At 40.5% G+C, this 18,820-nt stretch overlaps 2 protein-coding genes and 1 long non-coding RNA gene across 3 annotated transcripts; 2 read left to right on the top strand and 1 right to left on the bottom strand.

The window, feature by feature from the left end:
- The first annotated feature begins 988 nt into the window (after positions 1-988).
- On the top strand, positions 989-1,714 carry LOC143305515 (uncharacterized). The gene is made up of 2 exons (XR_013062528.1): positions 989-1,330; positions 1,407-1,714. It is a non-coding gene; the product is annotated as an uncharacterized LOC143305515 (long non-coding RNA).
- Positions 1,715-9,922: 8,208 nt separating this feature from the next.
- On the top strand, positions 9,923-13,973 carry LOC143305557 (uncharacterized). The gene is made up of 5 exons (XM_076689597.1): positions 9,923-12,746; positions 12,864-12,921; positions 13,214-13,339; positions 13,611-13,900; positions 13,966-13,973. Exons 1-5 carry the CDS (start codon positions 9,923-9,925, stop codon positions 13,971-13,973), a joined length of 3,306 nt encoding a protein of 1,101 aa, XP_076545712.1.
- A 459-nt stretch (positions 13,974-14,432) lies between these two features.
- LOC117611288 (uncharacterized) lies at positions 14,433-16,895 on the bottom strand. Its single transcript, XM_034339356.2, has 2 exons — positions 15,617-16,895; positions 14,433-14,563 (listed from the first exon to the last, which is right to left on the bottom strand). Exons 1-2 carry the CDS (start codon positions 16,893-16,895, stop codon positions 14,433-14,435), a joined length of 1,410 nt encoding a protein of 469 aa, XP_034195247.2.
- Between the last annotated feature and the right edge of the window lie 1,925 nt (positions 16,896-18,820).

Genomic DNA, 18,820 nt, shown 5'->3' with positions numbered 1-18,820 from the left:
AACCCATGGAGCCATTCAGACAACACCCAGTCAAATGATATTAGTTAACAGAATAAATAAAACCAGAATAAAGTCAAGGCAGCAAGGCAACAAGCAACTGGCAGAAAGGAAATATGAGTCAGAAAATAAATCAAAATCAGATCAAATCAATGTATAACTATAATCAGGCAACATCAAAACATCAAAATGAATAATGAATAATAAATGAATAAATGAATACTGAATGCGAGAGGAAAAGCTGAAGATATTCACAAACTGAGGAACTACAGCAAATGAAAATGTGTAACGCTTAACAGACATAGCTGATATAATGTAGTATAATGCAAAATAATGTAAAAGAAAATAAGATAAATACAACAAGTGAGTTATATTCTAATTAAATATGACCGTAAACATTATTGACTCCATCCCCACTACTTTATAAATTATAGATTATAAATTGTAAGTGATTATGTCCATGCAAATGCAAATAGAAGGTAAAAATTCATAACCGACTGATGTATAAAGATAGTAAATAATAAATATAATGACAAATCAACTATCCGCCGCGCAGCAGTTACCCACCGCGCGCCAGATATCTGCTACATCTCAGTTACCGACAGCTAAACTATCCGTCGCGCAACCGCGCCATCCTAGGAAGCCATACTTACCATCAGACTTACCATAAAAGATAAGTCCGATATCCAATACTATTCACGGAAAGGTAATTATAAACGGACAAATAAGACCCCAGACGGATTAAAATCATGAATAAATCAATTAATAAAACATTACCACGACTCACGGGAAAGGTAATTATAAAAGCAAACGGGCAACAAATAGAACCCCAGACGGATTAAAATCAAGAATAAATCAATTAATAAAACAATACCACGGCTATCATTTATTATTTATAAATATATAAATCATACGTTTGCAATAGTGTAGGATGAAGTAAATGTTAAGTATAAACAATGATGAAGATAGAATGAAATGAAAGAACTGAAATCAACCCGAATAAGATCCGCAGATTGCAGGACGCATCATGTTACTGCCTATCGCGCCGCAGGAAACAAACTACGCAGAACAACGAAACAAAGAAACCACCACAGAACGAAAGGCTGAATAAATAAACGAATGAAACATTCAACCTAAACAGAATCGAAATCAAATATAGCCATCTCACAACGTCAGATAACGCATATAGTCAGGAAAGTCACGTAGGACCAATCATGTAACACCCAGTCAGTTAATAAATAAATGTAACCAAAGTAGAATCAAAGCAACCAAGGCAGCAGGTAACTAGCAGAAAGGAAATATAAAAGAAAAGAAGAGAAAAGAAACAAACAAGGTAATGATTATAATAACGCATAATAAATTTAAACAAGAGTAGCACAAGTTAATGACATGAATATTAATTCCTACAGGAACAGCACACCGTCATCAAAGAGCTATACTATTATCGAAGAGAAACGGCTTGAATAAATTGAATTAAAGAATACCAGAGAAGAATATCAAAATGTCAAAATGTCCAAGGAATGTCCAAGGATAGAGGTGACAAGAAATAAAATAAAATAAATGATGGTAGACAGTGATACGTGGCACAAATAAATTAAAATATAGAAAATATATATAGAATAATTGTATGCAAACAAACCATAATTATATTAATATTAATGCCATTTACAGAACTTTGTACCATCGTGAGTCAAAATAAACTAAATCTTAACAGTTACCTTGATTCAATTTAATTCAGAATGAATGAACAATGACAGCATGAAATGAACGACTGAACAATGAAATAATCAGTTAAAGATATTAAGAAGAATGAGGTAAATAATGAGGTAAATAATAAATAATAAGCATAAAGTAAAAGTGAAGGCCGTAACCAACCTAATGTAAATAATGTAATGTAATGCACTGTAATATAAGTAATGCAATATAATGCAAAACAGAATGCAATAATAAACTGAATACAAAATACAAAATACAAGAAGTGAATTCAATAGATATAACCGTAAAGATTATTAACTACAATACTCTATTTCTTTACCAGAGTAGATTATAAGTTAGACTGTAACTGGTAAATGGTAGATGATAAATGGTCATGTCAATACAACTGCAAATAGAACTAATTAATGAATGACATATCAAAATAGAGTAGCTAAAGCAACAAATAAATGAATCAAATATAAAGTACGCAGTTCAATAAACACTATACCAGTGTATAAACTGAAATAAGACTAAATGAAATAAAGTAAAATAGAATAATAAATAAGTAAATAAATAAGAGTACTTGAATGATAAGATTATAATAAAATTCACGCACAATCAAAGCATTTGGATGGACAAAACCACTTATCATTGTAGAGAAAGCAAAACTTAATGAAAATAAAGTAGTATAAATCATATCCATTAACTTTAATTGATCAGAATGAATGAGTGAATGAGTGAATGAATAATGAATAATGAATAATGAATGAATGGATGGAACGATTAAGGAAATTAAAGATTAAGGAAAATAAAGAAGGTAAGAAGGCGTAAGTGAAAGCAAGAAAGCAGGAATGTGTCAGAACGAATAAACAATGAGAGAATGAAAAAATGAACGACTGAACAGTGAAATAATCAATTAAAGATGTTAAAGAAGAATGAGGTACATAATGAGGTAAATAATAAATAATAAGCATAAAGTAAAAGTGAAGGCCGCAACCAACCTAATGTAAATAATGTAATGTAATGCACTGTAATATAAGTAATGCAATATACTGTAAAACAGAATGCAATAATAAACTGAATACAAAATACAAAATACGAGAAGTGAATTCAATGAAATATAACCGTAAAGATTATTAGCTACAACACTCTATTTCCTCACCAAAGTAGATTATAAACTAAATTATAAATGGTAAATGATTATGTCAATGCAAATGCAAATAGAACTGATTATTGGATGACGTATCAAAATAAAGTAGCTAAGGCAACAATGAAATCCAATGTAAAGTACGCAGTTCAATAAACACTATACCAGTGTATAAACTGAAATAAGAATAAAATGAAATAAAATAAAATAAAAATAGAATAAATAAATAAATAATAAATAAGAGTACTTGGATGATAAGATTATAATAAAATTCACGCACAATCAAAACATTTGGACGGACAAAACCACTTATCATTGTAGAGAGAGCAAAACTTAATTAAAATAAAGTAAAATAAAGTAATATAAATCATATCCATTAACTTTAATTGATCAGAATGAATAAGTGAATGAATAATGAATAATGAATAAATAATAAATGAATGAATGGAACGATTAAGGAAATTAAAGATTAAGGAAAATAAAGAAGGTAGAAGGCGTGAGTGAGAGCAAAAAGCAGTACTATGTCAGAACGAATAAACAATGAGAGAATGAATGAATGACTGAACAGTGAAATAATCAATTAAAGATAATAAAGAAAAATGGGGTAACTAACAAGATAGATAATAAGGCATAAAATATAAAATGAAGGCTGTAATCAACATAATGTAAATAATGTAATGTAATATAATGTAAAACAAAATGAAATATACTAAAATAGAATACAAAGTACCAGAAGTGAACTCAATGAAATATAACCGTAAAGATTATTAGCTACGACACTCTGTTTCCTCACCAAAGTAGGTTATAAACCAAATTATAAATGGTAAATGATTATGTCAATGCAAATGCAAATAGAACTGATTATTGGATGATGTATCAAAATAAAATAGCTAAAGCAACAATGAAATGAAATGTAAAGTACGTAGTTCAATACACACTATACCAGTGTATAAACTGAAATAAGAATAAAATGAAATAAAATAAAATAGAATAAATAAATAAGTATATAATAAATAAGAGTACTTGAATGATAAGATTATAATAAAATTCACGCACAATCAAAGCATTTGGATGGACAAAACCACCTATCATTGTAGAGAGAGCAAAACTTAATTAAAATAAAGTAAAATAAGGTAAAATAAATCATATCCATTAACTTTAATTGATCAGAATGAATGAGTGAAAGAATAATGAATAATGAATAATGAATGAATGAATGGAACGATTAAGGAAATTAAAGATTAAGGAAGATAAAGAAGGTAAATAAAGAAGATAATGAAAATAAAGAAAATAAAGAAGGTAAGAAGGCGTGAGTGAGAGCAAAAAGCAGGAATGTGTCAGAACGCATAAACAATGAGAGAATGAGAGAATGAATGACTGAACAGTGAAATAATCAATTAAAGATAATAAAGAAGAATGAGGTAAATAACAAGATAAATAATAAGGCATAAAATATAAAGTGAAGGCTGTAATCAACATAATGTAAATAATGTCATATAATGCGATGTAATGTAATGTAAAACAAAATGAAATATACTAAAATAGAATACAAAATACAAGAAGTGAATTCAGTGAAATATAACCGTAAAGATTATTAGCTACAACACTCTATTTCCTCACAGAGTAGATTATAAACTAAATTATAAATGGTAAATGGTAAATGATAAATGATTATGTCAATGCAAATGCAAATAGAGCTGGTTATTGAATGACGTATCAAAATAAAGTAACTAAAGTGACCAAGAAATCAAATCAAATCAAATGTAAACTGCGTAGTTCGATAAACACCATACCAGTGTATAGACTAACAATAAATAAATAAATAAGTAAATAAGTAAATAAGGATACTTAAATGATAAGATTATAACAAACCCTGCACCATCAAAGCATTTGAATGGACAAAACCACTCATCATCATAGAAATAAAAACTAAAGTAAAATAAATCATATCATATCCATTAATTTAACTTTAATTGATCAGAATGAATGAATGAATGAATGAGTTAATGAATAATGACTGAATGAATGGGAAGATTAAGGAAATGCAAGATTTAGAAAAATAAAGAAGGTAAGGAAGGTAACGTGAGTGAAAGAAGGCGTGAATGAAAGCAAGAAAGCGTGAATGTAATACAATATTATAAGTAAGTAAGTAAAGGAAAGGAAAGTAAATGAGCACCCACCACGCAACAAATAAACTACACAAAACAATTTACACCAAAAGCACAAAAGCAATCCCTCATCACACCATATCATTAAAACAAACACACTAAACCTGAAATAAACTAAAACAAAACAAAACAAAACAAAACTGGAACTGGAACAAGAGGAACAATTAAAAACACAACCCGGATTGTCCAATTTATTTATTTATTAATCAATTCAATTTATTTCAGCACATGTCACTGCTGCATCGTCCAAAATGAAATATGTAAGCCACGATATAAGAAAGAAATAAAGGAATAAATACGATGAATACTATGAATGAGATAATCGAATATCAAAATCGAAAGAACAAGAAAAGTAAACCACGTAACCACGTAACCAATAAACACGTTAAACACGTTGCACCACGGATATGAATCGATGAAAATGACAAATATAATAAAATAAAATAAATAAACCAAACAATAAGCCGAACAACCGGATGACAAGCGGACTACGTATTGAATCACAAAATAAAGGAAATAAATAAATGCAATACCCGTAATGACGCGAAAGATATTAAATAACATGAACCATGAGATATGAAATATGAATGTAGATGGTAAATAAAATAAATAAAATAGAATACGATGGGTAATGAAATAATAAGACGAGACAGCAATGTAAACCGCGTAAACCATTAACACATGAAAAAGCGATATTAATATATATAGAACCAAATAGAACGGTAAATACGATAAGACGATAAATAAATTGAACAATTAAATCACGCAGAGGGACGTAAATTGCGCAGGTTTATTAATCACACAATTATACCGTTGCGAATAAATAAATAAATAAAAGACAACAATGAGATAAAATAAAATTACGGTAATAAAATAAATAAGACAAATAATGAATGTAACGCAAGTTGCATAAATTATCAAGGCACACTACCCCACTGTACTATAATAAATAAATAAAATAAATAAATGAAACAAATAACACAGAATAACACAAAATAGTGTTAAATATCAATATGTAAGTATAAACAGCGAAGGAAAAGTAAAATAAAATATAGAACACTATAAACGATAAAATAATGAAGCGAAACATAAAATAAAATGAAAATTGATAAAAGCGTTAAAATGACAATAGAAAATAATGAAAATAATAAAATAAGATAAGAAAATAAGAAAATACGATGAATAAATATGCAAAACCGGAAACACCGGATAATCGAATAATCGAATCGATTAATCGAATGTGTTAATAAACAAATAATTAAATAATACAGCGGAATAACGTGCCAGTCAAACACATGCAACCAGATAGTAAAATAAAGTAAATTAATATTAATAATACACATAACGAAGGAATATCGAAAAATATTGAAAAAATATCGATGCACTTTTACACAAATCACTTAATAAACCGACGCAATTAACGGAAAACAAAATAAAATGAGAATAAGAACAGAATAAAGGAATAAAAATAATACGTCACCAAACCGTTGACCTAATTTCCCATCGTCTGTCCTCTTCTATCCAAGGCCCGGGCCGCGCGTGCAGGTTGACTATCCTTGTCCAACCACAGCAGCCATCTTGAAAACCTGTCAATCCTGTCTGATCTTGCACTGATCTTGCATGCGTTGTCTTCATTAATTGAATCACAAAAAGTCACAAAAAACGCGGAATTTTAATGCGAAACGTTCCCGATTAACCAAAATTGTCCGTAAATAATGTCTAATGTTCATAATTAACGCCACGAATACCGGGGACACACGTGGAAATGCCGCGTAACACGCACATCACATTTTCGTTATTTAACAATAAATTAACACATTATTTAATCACAAAACACAACAATAGCACTCCCGAACACTTAATAAACACTATTTAACAAAAAACGCGAATAAATAAGCCGCTTTTCACCGCGTTGCGAAACTAACCACGGAGCGACCACGAAACACGTCCGCTCTCCTCGACGCGTCGAGCGGGAATCCCACCCTAACCTAACCCTAACCTAACCCTAACCTAACCCTAACCCTAACCTAACCTAACCCTTTTTTTTTTTTTTTTTTAATTTTAACGAGGTGGGAAAAATGCATTTATGCAGACCGGGCTAGGTGTTGTGCGCCCGGTACTGTGGGACTCCCATAAGGACTATCCAGTAAAAAACCCACCTCGATTTCCCTTTCCAGGGGCCTACGGCTAATAAACTCCGCCCCCGGAACAGCTGTGGCCAATGGCCTTTAGCATTTCTTCGGGGGCGGGCTACATGAAAAAGGCAGACTCATTGCCGTGGGGGGTGGACTACCAGTCCCCCACCAGTGACACCACGGGTAGGAAAGAGATGATCCTTTCCTCCTCTTCTAACCGTCCTTCTTCGGCGTTATCCACGCCCACAAACCAACCCATCATGGGGGTAATAATACGCCTTACACTGCTGGGCGTTCACTACGCCCTACTATCCGTTGAAACTCTGCCCATACAAGTGGGCTTTATCACATTCTGGGCGTGTTCAGTCACCAAATAAATACGCTCGGAATAAACCGTTGGCCAGCGGCCTGTCATGAGATAAAATCATTGGGTGGGGATGTCCCACCCGTCCATCATTAAAATTATTATCGTACAGGTCGTCAAACAATAAAACTTTTAAAAAGAGAAATCAATAAATAAATAAATAAAACGGCACAGTAAAAAATAAAATAAATCAGTCAATAAATAAAGGACAAAAACAACACTCAGCTGGTGTGTAAATGGCACCTAGCTTACACATACCACGATCGGCTATAAAAAGGCTATGTTCATGTGTTAATGGAGCTTCTTCCTCCCTCTCTCGCTTCTCTCTCCTCTCTTTCCAGGGTCCTCTCGTGTGCTTCCTTCTCCTTCATTGCATTAACCACAAATTCAATCACTCGATCTCTCCTTGTATTATTCCTCAACAGCTCAACGAAGTTGTCCGCTTTTAGCGACACGCCCAGTTCTGTATGAAGGGATGTTCTCTTCGCCTCCCACCTCTTACAGTGGAAGAGAAAGTGCTCTGGACTATCGCTCATGCCCGGGCAGAACCAGCACTCCGAGTGATTTTGTCTTCCTATTTTTTGCAAATAGGTGCCAAAACATCCATGGCCCGTCATCACTTGCGTTATATGGAAATTCAGGTGCCTCGGCCCCCACCCTATCCAGTCTGCTATGCGGGGGATAAGCGCAAAAGTCCACCTTCCCTTGTTTGAAGCCGCCCATCTGCTTTGCCACGCCTCCAATGTGGCCGCCCTAGCCTCCTTCTTGATGGATGCCACTCCCTCCACTGTGAGTAGACCCGCCTCTCTCCGCTTATAAAAAATACGTTCCCTCTCCCTGACGAGGAGGTCAATAGGGACCTGTCCAGTTATAACGCACAGGGCGTCCGCAGAGGCGGTCCTATAGGCCTGTGCGACCCTAAGAAGGGCGGTCCGTTGCGTGCTGGTGAGAAGTTGCACATTTAGCCTCACCTCAAGTCCGGGGGCCCATAGCGGTGCCGCGTACAGGATTACCGACTCTACTACTTTGTAGTAGAGCCGTCGGGCAAGATTTCCGGCCCCACCCAGATTGGGCATAAGCCACGCCAGCGTGTTCGCGTATTTTAGGGCTTTGCTACAGGCCGTTTCAACGTGCACCCTGAAACCCCGATTCATTTCCACAATCAGGCCCAAGTATCGGGCAGCACGGGCCGTTTTTATGTCCGCCGCACCACATTTGAAAGTGAGGCCCCCAGCCACCTTCCTACCCGTGAGGAGTATTGCCTCCGTCTTGTGGTGGGCGAGGCTCAGGCCCTCGGCCTCGTACCATCTACTCATATCTTCGATGGTGAGCTCCACCACTCGTATCATCCGATCGAAGTCCTCTTCTATAACCACAATTCCAATATCGTCTGCGTATCCAATGAGGTACACATCCCTTCGCAGACGAAGACGCAGTAAACCATCATATACGAGGTTCCATAAAATAGGTCCTATAACGGACCCTTGAGGGACCCCACCGAATACTTGAAATCTAAGTAAGCCCTCTTTCGAGTCGAACACAATCCAACGTTCTTCTAGATAACTCTGCATGAGTGCGATTAGTGTGTGGGAGAAACCCCTCTCCTCCATGCATCTAATTATGCTCCTCCACCTGACTGTGTTGAAGGCATTCTTAACATCTAACAACACCAACAAGCAGTGTCGACCCTCTTTTCTCGCAGCCTCCCAATGGGATCTAAGCTCCGCCATCGCGTCCAGTGTTGATCTACCCCGGCGGAAACCATACTGGTTATCCGCTAGGTCATTCTTGGCAAGCTCATCTATAATCCTGCGCTTCACCACCTTTTCTAGCAGCTTCGCCAGACAGGGTATAATTGATAGGGGCCGATACGCCCTTTCCCCCTTGTTTTGTGCCTTCCCCTTTGGGAGTAGCACCAGCCTCCCCGTCTTCCATGCAATGGGCCTGTTAGCGTCAGCACGTGTTCAAGGGTTGACACGTGTCAGGGTCAATGCATTTTGGGCTTTGACCTGAGTTTCAAGGATTTCTTAGGATTCTTTAGACTATCGATACCCCGAGCCATATGTCTGTCATCGGACTTAGGCCGGCGGTAGTTGATACTTGAGGTGCGACGAATTCTAAGAGTCGCGGATGTTTTGTTTATGGAACGGCGATAGAGAGTTCGATCGCCGATCCTCGAAGGAACGCGCGTGTGGCCGATGACCCGAAGTCATGGTGCTGCATGGCACGTGTAAAAAGATAAGGGTGTTCTAGAAGGATCTGGCCACAGAGTGGGGAAGATCTTGCATCTTCTGGTAGGAGGACCATGAGGAACGGCATGGCACTTATCCCAGAACCGTGATCGAACACGCCTCGCGAACATTATATCTAACATCAGAAGTGGGATACGTTCAGTTTTACTAAACTCACGTTGACAATGCCGAGTGAACCAGGCACGTCTGTTCCGCCGTCCTTTGATGAACTTTTCCGCCGCTTTATGGAAACGGTCGCGTCCGGTGCGGTATCGACTGTTACGTCCGCGACGAGTAATAAAGCAACCGCGGATGCCATACCAGAGTTCAGCGGTACCGATCTTGGTGAAGACGCGAACCAGTGGTGTGACATCGTCGAAAAAATCACTGATAAACTTCCTATTTCGCAAAGACTAAGTTTGGCCACCCATGCGTTGCATGGTGCTGCCAAAAAGTGGTATAAGGGATGGGAAGGAAATCCAAGAACGTGGACAACGTTCCGCGAGGATTTATGTTCAGTGTTTGTGTCGGAGGACCGATTGTGCGAAAGACTATCATGTGCTGTGAATTACAATAGCGATTCCGCAATTTCATACTCTGAGTACGTTCGAAATAAGCTAAAATACTATGGACAAACGCAAATATCTTTTAAACCGCACGAGTTGATTAGTCTTGTGATAGGCCACGTGACTGACCCTAGTGTGCGCCAATCGCTTATGAATGCACGGTATACAACAACTGCGGATTTGCTCAGTGGCATATCAAACTTTGTAAAAGTGCCGCGAAAAGAAAAGAACAGTGATAGTAAAGGTGCAGTGTATAAGCGTCGTGATCAGATCCTACGAAGACGCTGTTATCAGTGCAATGAGACAGGACACTTACAGCACGACTGCCCGAGGAAACGGAAAGCAGAAAGCTTGCCAAAGGACCCCGTTAAAAGGACCAATGTACCTACATGCACTTTCTGCTCCAAGAGAGGGCATGAGGAGTCCGAATGTTGGTTGAAGCGGAGAACGCCTCGTGAGGACAAAGGTGCCAAAAAGACAAACAGTCGTCACGGGGAACTTGAAGCCAACGCCTGCTTTAGATTAGATCACCAATTGACCCCTATCATCTTACAAGATATGGTCGTACGAAGTTGTCTCGTAGATAATGGCGCCACCTGTTCACTTGTCAAGGAACAGGTGGCTAAACGTGCTCATTGTAAGATTGACCCCTACATAACGATCGTAAGAGGGTTATGTGATTCCGCTGTGACCACCGTCGGCCAAACAACCGCTGTGATCCAGACCGAAGAAGTGACCGCTGAACTCGATCTCCTCGTGGTTTCTGAAGACACTATGACCTATGATGTCATAATTGGGAAAAACATTGTGACGCAGGGCATCCAAATTTTAACAAATTCCGAAGGGGAGACGAAATTACAACGGTGTTCGCTGGTCCCGCAAGGAATTCAAGAAGACTCAACACCGCAGTGTTTCACCTGTGATGTCGGCGACGTTGGGGTACGCGGAGAAGTGGAAAAGCTGCTAGACCGATACAACCATATGATTACGTCAGGCAACAAAGTACGATGCGTGAGTACAAGCGAATTAAAAATCAAACTCAAGGAAGACAAGGTAATTAATTATCACCCTTACCGTTTGTCTATTTCTGAGCGCGAAAAGGTACGAGAGATAATTGACGATTTATTAGCGAATAATATAATACGCGAAAGTGCTTCGCCGTTTGCAAGCCCTATAATCCTTGTAAAGAAAAAGAATGGTAAAGACCGCATGTGTGTCGATTTCCGTGCCCTTAATAGAATTACCGTCAAGGATCGGTACCCATTACCTTTGATAGAAGACCAGCTTGATCGTTTGGGCCGGGGAAAATATTACACAATATTAGATATGACATCTGGCTTTTACCAGATTTCTATTGCCGAAGATTCCATAGAAAAGACGGCCTTTGTGACTCCAGATGGTCACTACGAATTTCTACGAATGCCATTTGGGCTGGCCAACGCACCCGCCGTCTTTCAGAGAGCCATAAACACAGCTTTAGGAACTTTACGAAATAAGATAGCTTTAGTGTACATTGACGACGTTCTTATTCCGTCGCGAACAATAGAGGAAGGATTAAAATACCTAGAAATAGTATTGCAAGCACTTGATACCGCGGGGTTCTCTATAAACATCGAGAAATGTAAATTTTTCCAAAAGACGATTGAATATCTGGGTAGGGAAGTCTCTGCTGAGGGTATTAGGCCAGGGAAAGACAAGGTTCGAGCTTTGTTAGAGTCGCCCGTACCATGCAACATAAAACAAGTTAGGCAATTTGTGGGTTTAGCTAGCTATTTCCGAAAGTTTGTTCCTGAATTCGCTGTACGAACGGCATGTATTACTAAGCTGACAAAGAAAAACGAACAATGGCATTGGGCTGAAGAACAAGAGAAGGCACGGCATTACATTCTCGAGAAATTAAGTTCGAATCCTCTGCTCGTAATCTTTAACCCCGAAAGAGAAACGGAATTGCACACGGATGCAAGTGCAATCGGTTATGGGGCCATACTTTTTCAAAAGGTAGACGGTGATTCAAGGGTAGTAGCATATTTTAGCCGACGTACAACACCGGAGGAGTCTCGTTATCACTCCTATGAGTTGGAGACGCTTGCAATTGTAAACGCGCTGAGGCACTTCCGCGTATATCTGTTGGGCATTAAATTCAAAATCATAACGGATTGTAATGCTATAAAAGCTACGAGTACAAAAAAGGATTTGTTACCGCGTGTTGCAAGATGGTGGATCTTTTTGCAAGATTTTAATTTTGAAATAGAATACCGTAAAGGGAAATATGTAGAACACGTGGACTATTTAAGCCGAAATCCGCCTAAAGACTACCGTGTTAACACTATTTGTGAAGGCTCATGGTTAGAAGTCGCTCAGCGAAAAGATGAGGAAACAAAATCTATTATAGAACGTATAGAAACGAACGATACTGTGAGTAGCGATTTCGAAGTTCGACAAGGTATTTTGTGTAGAAAAATACAAAGAGAATCCGGGCAAACAGTATATCGTAGTTTTGTCCCAAAAGGCAGTAGAATCGGTTTATTGCGTTTATACCATGACGAAAATTGTCATGTAGGTCCTGAAAAAACGTACGATCGTATAATGCAGAAATATTGGTTTCCAAAGATGCGCAAGTTTGTAAATAAGTACATTGAACACTGTATTACTTGTATTGTATCGAAACGGCACACAGGTCCGAAGCAAGGACTGTTGCATTCAATTAACAAAAAAGCAATACCCTTTTATATGATACACTGTGATTGTGTAGGACCATTTGAACGGTCGAAAGACGGATACCAACATATTCTAGTCATCGTAGATGCTTTTACAAAATACATATGTGCAACTCGTTCTATTAAAATCATTATCCGGTCCAGAAATGCTACAAGTATTTAAAGAACGCTTAACGTTATTTGGTACACCTAGAGTCGTTGTAATGGATCGAGCAACTAACTTTACATTCAAACCATTGGTTCAATTTATTAAGAAACATGGAATTGACTTGCACTTTATTGCTACAGGAGCACCTCGTGCTAACGGGCAGGCCGAACGGTATGTTTCGACGGTAATAAACTTGCTTACCGCGGAAATAAATAAAATTTCAGAATGGCCGAACAAATTAGCTAAATTAATGATTTCTTTGAATACAACCGTTCAGAAAACAACAGGGTTCTCTCCGTATCGTTTATTGTTTGGCGTAGAGCGAAGCACGGCTACCGCCGATCCTGCCGAAACTGAATTGCCGGATACGAATGATCCAATTGACGTTATTAAAGATAGAGAATTAGCATCAGAAAGGTTGACCGAAAATGCTCAAAAACAGAATACATAGTAGATTCGATAAGAAGCGCAGAGTAAACGTAGTTTATAAAGAGGGTGATACGGTTTTTGTAAAACCAGCCGATTTAAGACGTGCGAAATTGGAACTTAAGTATGTAGGGCCATTTGTAGTATCCAAAATTTTAGCTAATGACCGATACGAGATAGTTGGAAAAACCGGAAGACCGCAAACGGTGCCCAAGGACCGTCTGAGATTATGGAAAGGCGAGTGGTCAGGTGATACCGATACGAATGAAGGTTTAAATGACGAGAGCGACAGTGGAGATGAGCCGTGTTAGCGGATTATATAATGTGCGGCGTTCTATTGGTCGTATTATTTTTGTATTACTGTTTTACAGGCAATTAAAAGTAACGTACATATAATTTGTCTCTGATTTATTGCTGCTATGCAGTTGAACGGTTATCAACCTGTCCGTCATGTTACAGTATGAATATGTTTGAGAATAACGTATGAAAGACGACAATATCGTGTACAGAATAGAGCAACGTTGTGGATTCGAAGGAGACCTCTATCATGGGTGACAATAAAACCACAGACTTGATATGTTATCCTTCGAAAGACAACGTTTGAACGGTACAAGAATTGCGCGGAATAGAGAACGTTATAATCTCGATGAAACAGTGGATTGTGTGCGGAATAGAGTAACGCTAGGGGTTCGAAGTAAAACTACACTTTGGGTGACATACGGTCACGGACTTGGTGAAGTATTTGAAGGACGGCGTTTGAAAGGTACACAATTCAGGCTAAAGAGGAGACGTTACGGTCTCGAAAAAAAAAAAAAAAAAATGTTGCAGTTCGAATTTGTTAAGCAAGATGCTTGTAAGTATCGTTGCTGTGGAACGCTATGACGTTTGGTGCTGTGTGCACGTCTGATATGGCTGTGTGCCTGTGAATATGCGGTGACACTGATAAGTGTTGTCCGTTGGTGTGGCGTACTTGCGAGTATCGTTACAATATGACATGTTTGGGAGAATTATCTAAATTGGGAATTGTTCTTCCTTTCGTGCTGTGAAAACGAAGGGCCTTGCTACTGGAATTGAAGGTTGTTGGATGAAATACGACTCCAGGGATATCTTGAGTTAAGTGATGGGTAAGGATGCTTCTCGAGAGCGCGAAGCAGGTCAGTTTGGCCATGTTAGCGTCAGCACGTGTTCAAGGGTTGACACGTGTCAGGGTCAATGCATTTTGGGCTTTGACCTGAGTTTCAAGGATTTCTTAGGATTCTTTAGACTATCGATACCCCGAGCCATATGTCTGTCATCGGACTTAGGCCGGCGGTAGTTGATACTTGAGGTGCGACGAATTCTAAGAGTCGCGGATGTTTTGTTTATGGAACGGCGATAGAGAGTTCGATCGCCGATCCTCGAAGGAACGCGCGTGTGGCCGATGACCCGAAGTCATGGTGCTGCATGGCACGTGTAAAAAGATAAGGGTGTTCTAGAAGGATCTGGCCACAGAGTGGGGAAGATCTTGCATCTTCTGGTAGGAGGACCATGAGGAACGGCATGGCACTTATCCCAGAACCGTGATCGAACACGCCTCGCGAACATTATATCTAACAGGCCAATAGCCCCTCCTGAAGCAGGTGGTGAATATGTGCGCCAGCCACCTGGAGGCTCCCATGGCGAATTTCTTCGTCACCGCTGATGAAATTTTATCCGGACCCGGGGCCTTTTTAGCGGATAACCTCTTTGCCAGTAAATACACTTCACCCGGGGTAACCTTGTCCACCTCGCTCGTTGTTTGTGGGCCCTCGGAGAAGTTCTGCCCTCTCCTATCTCGCTCGATTCCCGATCCAGTTTCGGAACTTGGCGCAGGTAAGTATACCGGTGAGTGCGACTGTGGATGTGTGTGTACGTGTGCAAGTGTATGTATGTATGTATGTGCGTATGAATGTGTAGATACCTCCTCAGCAACTCCTCCTTCCCTATCTCCACCTACTTCTTCCCCTTCTTCTCCAATTTCAGGTAGCCTCCGCCCACTCTCACCCGCAGGTAAGTACGATGAGTCATGTAAGTATCCAACCCCAGCAGTCTCTACTGAATTGATCTCTAACCCTTTATTTACAGGTAATTGCCCGTCGGGTGGTTTCAATATGAACAGCTTTTCCACAACCGCTTCTACTTCCTCAGGACACATCACGTCAGGCTTAGTCGTCTTGCCCTTTAACTTCTTCATAACTGTCTTGTAGGGCCGCCCCCATATGTCCTTATCAATCTCGCTTAACAGTTCCCTCCAGTTGGTTTTCTTCGCCTTATTAACCTCCCTATTCAGGGCCTTCTTAGCTGCTTTATATATTGCATAAGCGGCCTCAGTATCCGCTGTCACGTTCTTAGCCCTTGCCCGGGTATACTTCCTCCTGGCTTTATTAACCTCTTTTCTCTTCACAGCTACGGCGTCATTCCACCAGTAAGCTGGCTTATGGGCCCTCAATGTCGCCCTTCTATAGGTAGTGTAACGATTAACCAGCCTCTCCAAGTCTTCAATAAATTTGTCCACTTCGTGTGTGGTGCCGGTCCTTCCCCTTCTCTCGAGGCTTTCGTCGCCATATTTTTTAATTAACGCCGCAAGGAGCCTTTCCTCGTCGATTTTGCCCTTTCCAAGGTCAAAAAGGTCGTGATCTACCGCGTACACCGAGTCACTCTCCCTAAACGAGTGCCATACATACCTATGGTCAGATCCTGTAAATTCGTCACTTACTTCTGACGATATGTGAGGGCTGAGTGCCAGGTCATTCCCCAGCATGATGTCCACGACGGACCCACCCCCTCTCTCGCATGTAGCACCTCCCACCGCAATCGTTGGGTGGAGACCAAGGCTCGTGGCCAATTGGAACAGGACCTTTCCCCTCCCACACCACCTATCTGCGCCCCACAGCGGGGATTTAGCATTAAAATCCCCTAACATCAGTATTTTAGAGTGCGATGACTGTAAATCCCTCACCAGGGCTTCCAACGCCGAGAACTGTACTTCAACCTCCTGGGGATTTGCATTCGGGGTGGTATAAACGCTTATAATTCCCAGTCCATTAAAGCTAATACCAACGTAGCCAATTCCACAACCAACAATTGTGGTCTGCTTGCACTTGGCCAAGCCTGTATTGGTGATAAATATTGCCGCTCTACCCGTGGTGTCACTAAACCAGTTGTCCGGTATGGTGTACGGCTCAGCCACCACTACCAGATCTGCAATCTTCTCTGTAGCACTAACTAACAGCATGTCGTGTGCTAAACGGCAATGATTTATATTCGCCTGCAGGATTTTCATCTTACGCTCGCCTGCTAAGTCTTAGCGCCTCTTTGTATTTGGGACATCGTACCGAGGCCGCTACATGACCAACTTGCTCAATCGGGAGCCCATCGGCCACACAGAGCCTACACCTTGGGTCTCTGTCACACTCCTTCATTTGGTGCCCCTTTTCTCCACATTTTCTGCAGAGTCCCTCTTCGTCGCCCGTCAGTTTGCAGGCGCTTGCCATGTGTCCAATCGCGTGGCATTTATAGCAACGCAAAAGACGCGGGACCTCCCTAGGCGTAACTGCAGTCCAACCTATCAATATTCTTCTATTGATTAGGCGGCTCATGTCCACAGCCGGACCCTCAATCACTGCAATCTTACTCAATCTAGGGTCCACACGAAACACCTTCACTCTAATTCCTTTAGCCTCGTGGCCCAACTCTTTCTTTAACACCTCAATCACTTCCTCCTTTTCCACCGTGGGGTCGATACCTTCGATCTCCACGTCCATCTTCTTTTGTAGACTAGCTACCTCTACTTCGGAGCCTAACTTACCGTCTAGATCCCGCCTCAGGCCCTCAAGATCCGCCCCCGGGGCAAACTCCAGCAGTATGTTGCCCGCCCTAGTCTGCTTCACGTTCCGTATTCCCTCTGGAACCTTACCTGCGGCTCCCTTCACCTTTTTCAATATTTCAGCGAAGGATTTCTCCTTTCCGAATCGGACTGCAATGGCTTGCGGTTTCACATTTCTCTTTGGTGTGGGTGCCCCTACCCTTCCCCTTTCCGGTCCTGTCCTCTGTGCACCCCTTCTAATAGGAGTATCATCCTTATCCATACCCCCACTTACAGAGAGCTTTCTTCTCCTCCTGCTTCTTATTTCCTTCCATTCATCCCCACTATCGCCAACAGCCTTCTCTTCTCTCTGTCTCGCTGTCTCTCTCCCTTGCACGGTTTCTCTAGGCTCCCCGTCCTCTCTCCCACCGAAGAACCTTGTCCTTTTACCATCCCCTCCTGTGGGGGGAGTAATCTCCTTCCTCTTCTGGTGGTTCACTAGGAGAGGTGGGAAATCACTCCTCATTTCGCAATCCGTTTGAGTTTGTATACTAACTGTTCTCTTCTTTTTTTCAGGTTCCTTGCTGCTGCCGTGATCATCCCCGGACATCGACCACAACTTCGGACCCTGGTAGGTACCCTTTTCCTTTCTCTTTACCGTATGGTCTTTGTGCGCCTCTCTAAGGCCATCCACCGCTTCGATGACCTGGTCAAGACAACCCTTCATGGACTTGTAAGTCCCTTTAAGTATAGGGTCAATTTCTCCCTCTTTCCTCTTTAATATTAGATTATCAAAGACCATATTGTGGTCACTCAGCGCCTTCAGTATCTTCTCGATGGCTTTCAAACTCGCATCTACTTTCTCCTCTAGTGAGGGAGAACCCATTTTGTGCATTTTCGGAGCTATACCAGCTGTTCCACTCATTGTCGACCTCGTGCTGACGTCGCTATCCTCGCCCTCCGCTTCGTCTCCGGTTAAGTCCACGGAGTCGGTCCTTCCAGAGTTCTCACTTCGAACCCTGCACCTGGTCGCACCAGGGGGGGTCCTACTTACACGTGGCTTCTTAAAAAAGGCGCTGGGTACAGCCTGTACCGCTATCTTGGGATTTTTAACCTCGCCAGACGCTGTTGCTAGTACGGGGGCCTGGCGGTCCACCTCCCGTACTGCGCAGTTGCTTGTTAACGACGTGGGGGCGCCTGCGCACACACTGCCCTCCACGCCGGTACTGGGGGGTCCGAATCCCCCTGCACCGTAATTCTTGATCCTTGTACTGTCGTTATCCATTATGTTTTATTTGTAGAATTAGCCTTAGACGTAGCCAGAGTCGTCATAAGTCAAAAACAGTCCAAAACCCCTGTTCAGTATATCCTTCTCAGTTCCAGTATAAATAAGCCAGGTCGTC

Source organism: Osmia lignaria, chromosome 8 (assembly GCF_051020975.1).
Source record: "Osmia lignaria lignaria isolate PbOS001 chromosome 8, iyOsmLign1, whole genome shotgun sequence".
NCBI lineage: Eukaryota > Metazoa > Arthropoda > Insecta > Hymenoptera > Megachilidae > Osmia > Osmia lignaria.
This window is presented reverse-complemented; position numbering and strand designations above follow the sequence as displayed.